This window comes from Polypterus senegalus, chromosome 4 (assembly GCF_016835505.1).
Source record: "Polypterus senegalus isolate Bchr_013 chromosome 4, ASM1683550v1, whole genome shotgun sequence".
Classification (NCBI taxonomy): domain Eukaryota; kingdom Metazoa; phylum Chordata; class Cladistia; order Polypteriformes; family Polypteridae; genus Polypterus; species Polypterus senegalus.
In genome coordinates, this window is record NC_053157.1 from 43383050 (window position 1) to 43395644 (window position 12595).

The 12595-nt window shown below is 37.9% G+C and overlaps 1 protein-coding gene across 3 annotated transcripts in view; it reads left to right on the top strand.

Annotated features, from left to right (window-relative positions):
- Positions 1-12595, top strand: part of vps13a (vacuolar protein sorting 13 homolog A) — a 268114-nt gene that overhangs the window by 70394 nt on the left and 185125 nt on the right. For all 3 annotated transcript variants that reach the window (XM_039750560.1, XM_039750562.1, XM_039750561.1), the window contains exon 14: positions 1532-1594. In XM_039750560.1, the coding sequence (XP_039606494.1) occupies positions 1532-1594 (63 nt within the window). The remainder of the gene's footprint in view (positions 1-1531; positions 1595-12595) is intronic.

Sequence of the window (12595 nt, forward strand, 5' to 3'; positions counted from 1 at the left end):
TTAGTGTTGCTAAACTGGCTCCTATGATATACTGTATATAAACTAGCAAAATACCTGCGCTTCGCAGCGGAGAAGTACTATGTTAAAGAAGTTATGAAAAAGAAAAGGAAACATTTTAAAAATAACGTAACATGATTGCCAATATAATTCTTTTGTCACTGTTATGAGTGTTGCTGTCATCAAGGATTTGATTATCATTATTTCTTTCAATCAGGTTCGTATTTGGAGGATGTGTTGTGTTCAAGTTATATTCCGTGTTTGTCAACCGTTGTAAAGATAACCGGTTTCATTCATCGAAGTGTTCACTACCCAAATCGGTACTCGTGAATCTAAGATGTTTAACAGGCATTCCTGGTATTAAGTTGTGGATTTGCCTGCGAATATGTAGCGGTAGCATGTCTATGAACTTAATTTAAACTTAAGCTTTACACCTTGCTTTCCCACTGATATGTCTATAAAGGCTTGTTCAGATTCAGAGGGTTGTTCCTTTCTTACTGCATCAATAAATAGCTTGTCTTCCTCTTTATCTGAGACATCACACACTGCATGCACAGGTTTACCTTTCCAAGTCCTGCAAAGGCACTTCACGTGAGCAGCTCGGAGTACATGCATTGAAGCTTCTTAGCTGTGCTTGTGCTATCTCGTGCGATCTCACGATGTCCACGGCTTTATTTAATGTTAGCTCAGACCTGACACTTAAAAGTTTCTCTCGCACTTTTGCTGAGTTTGTACCAAACACTGTTCTATCCCTGACCATCTCATCTTCGTTTGCATAAGCACAGTCCTTCACCCGCGAATATTTCACGGCAGCGTGTCTGTTGGATAGCTGCTGATGGACAGCCTTGTATGGGCAGGCACTCAATTACGTAGGAGGCATGACGATGAGGGACGCAACTCTGCCTCACATTTCGACCGAGCTGCAGGCTATGGCTGTATATATGTACGAAAGTAGGTTTCAGTTATGACCGTTACGCGTAGAATTTCGAAATGAAACCTGCCTAACCTTTGTAAGTAAGATGTAAGGAATGAGCCAGCCTTCTACCTACACGGGAAGTTGGAGAATTCGTGATGAGTCAGTCAGTCAGTAAGTTAGGGCTTTGCCTTTTATTAGTATAGATATATAGAGTAGTTTGTGTGTGTATGTGTATTCATCTTGTAATGGTCTGGTGCACTGTTCTGGAATTGTTCCTGCCTTTCACCCGATCCTTCCTGGGATGGGCTTCAGATTCCCCATATCCCTGCTCTGAATAAACAAGTTTAAATAATGGATGGATTGATGTTATTTAGTGTATCTGATTAATTCCATAAATATCTCAGTGACCACAACTAAGCAGAAGTACATGCTCTCAGTATAATTTGTATCCCTGATTTATTCAAGGGTTTGCTATATTTTGCACATTAGGTATATTATGATTAGTCATTTACCTGCTTATTCCAGTAAGGCTGTTAAATTTGTTTTTTTTAGGTTATGCTTACAAAGGTATGGGAGTGGTTTTACAATTGTTAACACTATATGTAATTTAATTTTAAGGAATCTGAAAGAACATTGGATATTTTTAACATCACTCTTGCTCGACAGCAAGCAGAAATGGAGGTATGTTTTACATTCTTGAATTTCCTCTTCATTAAGTGATTATGAAATGAAATTTCTTACGTTTGTGTTATTAAATTTCGATCATTTAACTTCAGTTAAGTATAATGTTTTGTTTCTTTGTTAAAATAATTATTTTGCTATATTTAGTAACATCTTAATGAATCTCAATTCAAATATGTTATTTTTATGTTTTTATACTTAATATTTATGCCTTGTGACACTAGTAGGGGCCTGCCAGCCACTCAACCCATCACAGACAAAATGCAGGAGGCACACTTGTAAAAGCACATGGGTTTTATTTTGTTTCTTCACATGTGGGCAACATCTTCCCCCCATCTTCTTCTTTGTCTTCTTCACTGCTCCTCAGCAAGCTTCGTCTCCCAACTCTGGCTACCTGAGTAGTGCCTGCTAGCTCCTTTTTATACGTTACCCGGAAGTGCTCCAGGTGCCTGATGACCTACTTCCGGCAGTAGTTCTGGGTTTGGTGAAAGAATTGCCTCCTAATTGACTTAGGAGCAGCTGCAGCAACCCCTGGTGGCCCCCTAGATCCCAACAGGGCTGTATCAAACTCCAACTTCCATAAAGGCTTGCGTGAGTCAGAGACACCATTGCAACCCAGGGGGGCTGCCATCTAGCGTTCTGGGGGAAGTACTATCCTGACCAGGCTTGCTCCCCAAGTCCTCCCAGCAAAGAGGCTTCCCGGCCATCCATGACTGCCTATAAAGGTGTTTCAGGGGTGAAGCACAGTAAATATATTATAACAAGTTTTTTTTATAGTTTCAGCCTGTGGTTGTATGTTCAGCAGGGAGTTGTACTTCCTTGGGTGGACCAGGTTTAGTGCTGTGAATTGCATCGAGGACGGTTTTCTGCTATTATAATGCCACTTCTGAGCAACAACAGCAACAAAATAAACAAAACAACAACACAGGTGATTACAATCCTAATCACAAATTTATGGTTAGCTTGTTTAAAGAACATTTTTCCAATCAAATGCAAAGTCAAGATTTGTCAGGAGGTTCATGATGAAAGTTGAAAGAGATAAATGCAGCCGTTAGCTGTAATGCCTTTGGTGCGTTGGCTTTTTATCTCCAGATGATGTCAGAGTGGAAGTTCAGGCTGTAGAAGGTCACGGAAAGCAGCAGTTCTGAGGTTCTAGGGTTAAGCAGGTCAGCAGCTACAGTGCCTATGTGTGTTTGGGTACAGCTGCTGTGAGTTGTCAAATGCCAGGGTGTGGTAGCAGATATAACTTTTAAGATAATATTGTTGTAAGAGTCATTTTCCTAGTTCTATAAGATTCATAAATTTCTTACTAGATGACAATGCATAATATATGGGAGGTTCCTATAACCCCCATAAGTAGAATTGTATTGGTATATTCTTGCCATTTCTAACAGCTTTGAGTAAACATTATTCTTTAGTTAGTGACCAGCCTTGCCATGTGTAAGGTGTGGAAGGCATAAGGTTTTAAACCGTGCCAACTTGGCCACGGGCCTTTTGAGTGTGTGAAGTAAATATGTAAGAAAACAGCACTTAATTTATGTGCTGTGCCATATGTTTAAAGCGTACAGAAGAAGAAGCTAAGAATCTAAGTATTAAGAAGTTAACAATCTTTAAGTAAAGAAGAAGAAATAAAGAACTTTTAAGTACAGAAATAACTAAAGTTTCTCAAGAAAAGCTAAGTTTAGAGAAGATACATTTTTCCTTTTTTTGCCTTTTATTCTATGTGTGTAACTATTTTTTCTTTTATTCTTGTGTGGATTATTTGCTTTTAACTTTCACTAAATAATTTTAAAACGAACATTTGGACCGAGAGATTTCTTTCGGCACGTGTTTTACCCATGCTTGACCTTGCCTTACACTTCGGCGGCTACAATTGTTATGGAACCTTAAGCTAATCAGTGTCTTACTTGGAGCCTCATCACTCCTTTTCAAGACATCTCTGCAAAAGAAATAACTTTCTTGACATTTCTTTTGGCAGGGTACAAGAAATATTTTCTCACAAATTTATATAATGTGAGAAAAAAAAACCTAAACCAAGCAATCTTTATGTATACCGGGGGTATATTTATAAAAAATTCAACGTTGACTGACTCACTCACTCATCAACAAAAACACTATTACCCATTTAGTTTAAAACGTGAAATTTGTCAAGATAGTACATCGGGGCAGTAGGCATTCACTAAGAAAGGACACAGCAAAATGAAATACCCCGTTTTCTTTTAAATTTCATGACATTATAGAAAAAAGACAATTAGCCAACTCGTCTTTTTTTTATTTGTCAGCAATGATGCCTTACAAGTGAGCTGTTCTCAGGGATGGCATCCTTTTTCTTTTGAGAACTGCAAAGGAAGGATAGAAATTGCACAGGAAAGTGGGGCTGCAGTTGCAGTAGACATACTTAGCAGGTTTTCTTCTTCGGTACAACAATGCTCCCTATTCTGTCGACTTCTTTTTACTCCTTGCAATGTGGTAAACTTCATCTCTCCCTATCCCCATCCTGATTGGATGTTATTGTAACATGGTGCACTGAGCATGTCTCTTATTTCGACTGATACGTTGGTGTATAAAAGTAATAACGACAGGCAAAAAGGAGGCAGACACAGACTAAACATAGTACCACCAATAATTTGGTTCCACTTCAAGCACTGGGGCATTGTACATTGTTTACAATATTGTTTCTTTTTTTCTGTGCAGTGCTTAAAACATTCAAGTCCTTGTATGTCCCATATAAACGTTCAGCCTGTAAAAGTCAAAGTTGTATGTAATAAAATACCACAATTCATTTAATATTGTTTATGATCTAAATGAGAGGTGGCAATCTCCGATCCTGGAGAACCACAATGGCTACAGGTTTTCATTTTAACCATTTTTTTTAAATAGTGACTAGTTTTACTACTAATTGACTTCATTTAATTTATTTGCTATTTAAGACTCCGATCCTTTAAATCAGTTTTGTTCAATGTCGGCGTTGGATGGCCAGAGTGGCTTCAGGTTTTTGTTCCAACCCAATTTCTTCATGAGAAACCATTCATTGCTGATGAAGCATTTATTGCTTAACTGACATTTTTCTGGTTCATTATTAAGATTTTGTATCCTTAATTGCTTATTTTAGTCTTTAACATCTGTATTCATTGTTTTAACTGCTCCTTAATAAGATGCAAATGACAAAGGAACCAGCAGTTGTACATCTAGCTTGTCTCCATTTCCACCCATGTGTAGTCATCATACACTATTTGGTTTAATTAAGTTACTCAGAAGGAAACTGACCTTAAAATTACTCATCCGTTTTAGTCTTCAAATCACTTGGATGATTACATGTATCATTAGAAAGGAAACAAAATATACTGTATGATTTAAGAATGAACTGACCGGGTAGAGCTGAAACACTAACAAGCCATGAACTTAAATTAGATGTTATTGGTAAGGATTTTCTTCTAATTAAGCAACTTAATTAAGCAATTGAGTTGGCACAAAAACCTGCAGCCACTGTGACTCTCCAGGATTAGAGTTGACCACATCTGAACTAAACCCACCAGAACTTTGTGACGGTATAGGAATACAGATCAAAGCATTATTGTCAACTCTGAAGCTACCTTTTTCTACAGGACATACTACAAGGTGAAATTATATTTATATTCCAGATTCCCATTATTCCTACTACTTACAGTGGGAGCCACGTCAAACAGCCGCCTGGAGCATGACAGGTCCATGACAGGTCCATGACAGGACCATGACAGGACCATGCACGATCCGTGCACGGAATGTGATCCCCCGCGATGACGCAGTTAACGATGCCCGCCCATAAAACCCCCATGCGCTTTCTAAAAAGATGGTTGCAATGCTGTATAATCCCGCCAGATGGAGCATTGAATGCTTCAGTTAACTGCAGTGTCCAGGAAGCCCTATACCGTATCTTTAATATACTGTATAGGCAGTTCTTGTATTGTCAACATAGTTTCATAAATAGATGACGTGGTAAAAAAAACAACAACAAACCGATTAATAAAACAGATTAGTTAAATCACTCAATACACAACCCATGATGATTATGCTATTTATTATTAAATAATGAATTAATAAAACTAGTTAGTAAAATATTTTTATTCTAGACTATAAGTGAAGAAAAAATAAAGCAAGTTACAGTAGGCGGTTGATCGACAGCTTGCGTGGTGCAATGCTAAGAACTGCTGATTTCCGATCCGTGCTATATAAAATCATCACATTCAAATATTAACAATTCCCACACACCCTTCCTACATTCACGACATGTGTACTTGTTGCAATGTACACATCTCTCTGTGCTATGGTTCCTATTACATTAGCACCTGACATTGTACTTTCTTCCCTATATAAATAACATTCGAGTATAGCGCGTCTCCAAATAAATCATATTCGAGCTATAGCGCGTCTCCAAATAAATCACATTTGAGTTATAGCGCGTTTTTATGTGAAAACAGCATTGTCAGATTTGGGGGGGTGGGTCGTGAACGCGACTGAGAGAATGGAACTGAATTTTAAAAAAAAAAGCTAACCTTTACAATTATCATGCATTTACATATTCGTTTTCAAACAATATTGCATTATTATATAGGAGCTTCCTGACTGCCTATCATATAGTGCCTTTCCTTCCTACCTATCTATATATCTATCCCCTTAGCTGTTTTTTATATATCTATTATACAGTGCCTTCCCTGTTTATTTATATATCTAGTGCCTTCTCTGTCTGTCTGATTGCATATAGCGCTGAACTTACTGCTCTGTACTATTCTGTCCTCTGCATGTCCTGGAGTACAAAAGAAACAGCACCATACAGCAACATGTGCGAACTGGCAAGATCGGGGAAAAAACACGCGGTCACTGATTACAAACCGCAAGATGAATGAAAGCGATAATATATGTAAAAACATCATCGCACTAATGCAATATTATTTGAAAACGAATAGCGTCAGATCGGGTTTGAATATGCGCCTACATATTGCATGTACTGTGCGTTGAAAGTGCTGCACTGAATAAGCTGACTCCTTCTGTAACAGCGTGTATTCAAACCCGATCTGACGCTAATATTGCATGTACTTAACTATTTTAGAATAAAAACATACATTTTATTTCAGTCAGTCTGTAAGAGCCAGTGTAAATGCATGATAATTGTAACGGTTAGCTTTTTTTAAATTCAGTTCCATTCTCTCAGTCGCGTTCACGAAACCCCCCCCCTCCCCCTCTGACAATGCTGTTTTCACATAAAGACGCTATAACTCAAATGTGATTTATTTGGAGACGCGCTATAGCTCGAATGTGATTTATTTGGAGACGCGCTATAACTCAAATGTGATTTATTTGGAGACGCGCTATACTCGAATGTGATTTATTTGGAGACGCGCTATACTCGAATGTTATTTAAACAGGGAAGAAAGTACAATGTCAGGTGCTCATTCAGTGTAATAGGAACCATAGCACAGAGAGATGTGTACACTGCAACAAGTACACATGTCGTGAATGTAGGAAGGGTGTGTGGAATTGTTAATATTTGAATGTGATGATTTTATACAGCACGGATCGAAATCAGCAATTCTTAGCATTGCACCACGCAAGCTGTCGTATCAACCGCCTACTGTAACTTGCTTTATTTTTTCTTCACTTATAGTCTAGAATAAAAGTGCACTTGTTTTTATTCTTGTACACCAACATATGTTCCTGTGTTTGAGCGACATGGGCATGCTCAAAAAAATAGACGTGTAATGCCACGAAAACTGCATGCAGGCACTTCAGTTCGCAAGCATTGGTGCGAGAATGCAGTCACAAGTACACTGCAGAGCTACAGCGCATCTTTATGTGAAAACAGCATTCTCAGATGGGGGGGTAGGGAAGGATCCTGAACACGACTGAGAGAATGAAAAGTGAATAAAAAAAAAACTAACCTTTACAAGTATCATAAATTACACTGTTACACACTGAAATCAAATGCATGTTTTATTCTAAAATAGTAAGAATAAGAGCAGTTTACTTCTCAAAACAAAGTGGTGCAGGATCGAACTCACGGTCTTCTGACTCGCAGTCGGGAGCTGATTCAATTGCGCTACGGAGGCAGTCGCGATAAACAAGTGTCAATGTCGCATGTTAAGGCGGTTTTTTCTGCAGTTATATTTTTTTGAATAAAAGCATACTTGTTCTGTTATATTTGTTCCTTTTGTGAAAGTGTTTGATATTTGGACTTCAGGCTTCATACATTATATAGTTTATGCTTACATTTTGTCATTTACTACTACAATATGAAAAACGTTTCTGTTTTAAAAATGTGTTTACACGGATTACTGTAGAAACGGAACACACGTGAAAAGCGTGTATTCCAAATAATGATCTATTATTTCCACTCTAAAACTCCACTTCACTCCCAGATAATCAATCAAGGCATGAGCTGGGAGAAGTTTGTGCACGTTTTAAGTCGTTGGGGGGATGGAATAGCCGACTCGGAACCAGTGGTGCGCTGTCAGATCCGGAAATCTCTGCATGACAGTCTCGTGCACATTCTCTTTTAAATTCTTGGACAATTTGGCTTTGCCGTTTGTCCCACTCCAGTTCAATGTAACCCATGGGTCTCAATCACAAAATCAGCCAACACTGTAAACAGATGACACAACAAATTATATACTCTGAAACGTTCATTTGAACATTTAAAAATACAGTATATACAAAAACATAAATATAAAACAATCAACTATTATTGTTAAAGTCAGTCTGCTGTTCAGGATCAAGTTTACGGGGCTTCGTTTAACGTTGAAGCACTAACTGCCAAAGTGCCACCGGTGTGTGTGTGTGTGTGTGTGCGCGCTCCGCATTCGTCAGGTTTGTCTGAGCTGGCTTTAACACAAACACATTTGCGCCAGCAGGATGAAAAAACATTTTAGCACCATCTAACAGTCAGTAATAAGGAGAAGTCAGTACATTCTCCGTTGAGATTTCTCACATTCCACTCCTCCTAAGTTTGTCTTTTAATGAAGTTCTAAGAAAACTAAGAAAAATATTTTGGGTCACTTAAGCACGAAATAGCACGGACGCAAATGATCAAGATTTTAATTGTTGTTGTCATTTTCTCAAACATGATTTTCCAACTTGGCGTTTATAAAGATTTAGACAGACTGAATTTAAGAATGCACCCCTAGTAACCTAAAAAAACACACACACGAAGAGCAAAGCGGAGCTGCGCATTCACACCTCAGACCGTCTTTTGTCTTGTAAATGAGGTATCCTAATTCACCTTCCAATCCCCACCAGCACACACACTCTTTGTCTGTACTGTACACTGTTGCTGTTTGTTAGGGCACTTGGTTATACAGAGTACTTTAATGTATAAAACACTAACTTCCTGGTTTGTTTTATTTTAAATATAGCTTATTACCTTATTCAGCAAAATAAACAATGTTATCTTTGTGTTAATTATTAACGTATTGATGTCTTTTAATTAAGGACAAAAATAGACCATGCGCTTGTGTTTAGGACTGCTGAACAGCTGTGTTCATAGGTTTAATCAACGATTTACAAGACAACAGTTAAAGCATTTGTGGATGAGAGGTGTGTGTGTGTGTGCGCTCCTGCATTTCTCCGTTGGCTTTAACACAAACACATTTGCGCAGACAGGTCTAAAGAACCCTCCCCGCAAAAAAACACACACAGAGCAATTAGCGCCACGTCATAGTCAGGATTCTCCACTGAGGTTTCTCACCTAAGTTTGTGTTTGCTCTTTTGATGGAGTTCTTAAAACCCAAAAAATTATTTATACTGAGAAAAAATTATTATGGGTCACATAATCACAAACACAAACTAGCACAGATACATATGATCAAGTGTTTAACTATTGTTTTCATTTGTTTCTATGACCAGTAATAATATTAATAATAATTATTATTGTTAGCCCAACTCTTTGACTATTTAAAACAAAAGCGTCTCCCATTTTTTGCCCATTTACTGTAAGTAGTTGGTTCAAGTAAATGTTTTTTTTAAATACCCAAACAATCCCCCAACAATTAAAACACACACACGACTTTAGAAATAAAATGTATTCTTCCAAAACTAGTCAATCGCTTCTTAAAACCGTTCTCACCTCTCCGCCAGTGTCTTTTGTTAATCTAAATGTGCTGATAAAAGAAAAGCTGCAAGTAGCCGGCTATTCCATCCCCCGAACGACTTAGAACGTGCACAAACTTCTCCCAGCTCATGCCTTGTTGGATTATCTGGGAGTGAAGTGGAGTTTTAGAGAGGAAATAATAGATCATTATTTGGAATACACGCTTTTCACGTGTGTTCCGTTTCTACAGTAATCCGTGTAAACACATTTTTAAAACAGAAACGTTTTTCATATTGTAGTAGTAAATGACAAAATGTAAGCATAAACTATATAATGTATGAAGCCTGAAGTCCAAATATCAAACACTTTCACAAAAGGAACAAATATAACAGAACAAGTATGCTTTTATTCAAAAAAATATAACTGCAGAAAAAACCGCCTTAACATGCGACATTGACACTTGTTTATCGCGACTGCCTCCGTAAGCGCAATTGAATCAGCTCCGACTGCGAGTCAGAAGACCGTGAGTTCGATCCTGCACCACTTTGTTTTGAGAAGTAAACTGCTCTTATTCTTACTATTTTAGAATAAAAACATGCATTTGATTTCAGTGTGTAACAGTGTAATTTATGATACTTGTAAAGGTTAGTTTTTTTATTCACTTTTCATTCTCTCAGTCGTGTTCAGGATCCTTCCCTACCCCCCATCTGAGAATGCTGTTTTCACATAAAGATGCGCTGTAGCTCTGCAGTGTACTTGTGACTGCATTCTCGTACCAATGCTTGCGAACTGAAGTGCCTGCATGCAGTTTTCGTGGCATTACACGTCTATTTTTTTGAGCATGCCCATGTCGCTCAAACACAGGAACATATGTTGGTGTACAAGAATAAAAAACAAGTGCACTTTTATTCTAGACTATAAGTGAAGAAAAAATAAAGCAAGTTACAGTAGGCGGTTGATACGACAGCTTGCGTGGTGCAATGCTAAGAATTGCTGATTTCCGATCCGTGCTGTATAAAATCATCACATTCAAATATTAACAATTCCACACACCCTTCCTACATTCACGACATGTGTACTTGTTGCAGTGTACACATCTCTCTGTGCTATGGTTCCTATTACACTGAATGAGCACCTGACATTGTACTTTCTTCCCTGTTTAAATAACATTCGAGTATAGCGCGTCTCCAAATAAATCACATTCGAGTATAGCGTCTCCAAATAAATCACATTCGAGTATAGCGTCTCCAAATAAATCACATTCGAGCTATAGCGTCTCCAAATAAATCACATTTGAGTTATAGCGTCTCCAAATAAATCACATTCGAGCTATAGCGTCTCCAAATAAATCACATTTGAGTTATAGCGCGTCTTTATGTGAAAACACCATTGTCAGAGGGGAGGGGGTTTCGTGAACGCGACTGAGAGAATGGAACTGAATTTAAAAAAAGCTAACCGTTACAATTATCATGCATTTACACTGGCTCTTACAGACTGACTGAAATAAAATGTATGTTTTTATTCTAAAATAGTTAAGTACATGCAATATTAGCGTCAGATCGGGTTTGAATACACGCTGTTACAGAAGGAGTCAGCTTATTCAGTGCAGCACTTTCAACGCACAGTACATGCAATATGTAGGCATATTCAAACCCGATCTGACGCTATTCGCTTTCAAATAATATTGCATTAGTGCGATGATGTTTTTACATATATTATCGCTTTCATTCATCTTGCGGTTTGTAATCAGTGACGCGTGTTTTTCCCGATCTTGCCAGTTCGCACATGTTGCTGTATGGTGCTGTTTCTTTTGTACTCCAGGACATGCAGAGGACAGAATAGTACAGAGCAGTAAGTTCAGCGCTATATGCAATCAGACAGACAGAGAAGGCACTAGATATATAAATAAACAGGGAAGGCACTGTATAATAGATATATAAAAAACAGCTAAGGGGATAGATATATAGATAGGTAGGTAGGAAGGAAAGGCACTATATGATAGGCAGACAGGAAGCTCCTATATAATAATATAATATAATATTATAATTATAATAATAAAATATAATGTTAAAATCACGTGATTGCAACTCAGCGCAGCTAAATTGCTGGCGTGTGTTAACGTGTTCTTGAGAACAAAGCGCCATCTAGTGGTGGAACCAGGTAAATGAATAAATAGGGCATGAATGGGCGTGTTTACTGTGAAATCTTGACACGCCTTCTATCAGTAGAGGGAGGGGGATCACGGCGTGCATAGGGCAGCCGTACGCCATTCGCACGCCATTCACACGGCCGCGGCTATTTGACGTGGCTCCATCTGTACCTGTTTGAATTTAAAATAATGCACAGCCTGTGAAATTGTATACTAAGTATAGGGGAAGTATTGTAATCATCCAAAAATTGACCTCGACATTTTGATGAATTCCAATGTTTTAGACCTCCCTGAGTCTGATTTACTTTCTCGTTGCTGAAAATATTGTCAAATTGTTGGGACGATTACATTTTTGATCTCCCTGAGTCCAAAAATATCATTTTTGGAATTATGTCTGTGCCTCTGTCTGTGTGTGTGTGTGTGTGTGTGTGTGTGTGTGTGTGTATATATATATATATATATTTTTTTTATTCATGCAGCTGCAGAGTCTTGAGTTATTCAACTTTACTTTTATAATAATTGTTCAATATGTTGTTAATTTGATTTGTTGTTGATGGTACTTTAATGTAAATAAAGTAAGAAATGTATTCAACTCTGTGAATCATTTTCAGAGTTTTAATTCCTGATCATTCCGTTTTCTCTCAAAAGAAGGGGCACACTATTCATCTTTTCAGTTCAAGCAAAGTGCCAAGACAAAAAGTATAGAGAGCTACTGGTGAAAATGACAAGAAAATGGCAAAATTTCACACAAGCATAGGACATTTAACAAAACATGTGAAGAAGAATTTGCATT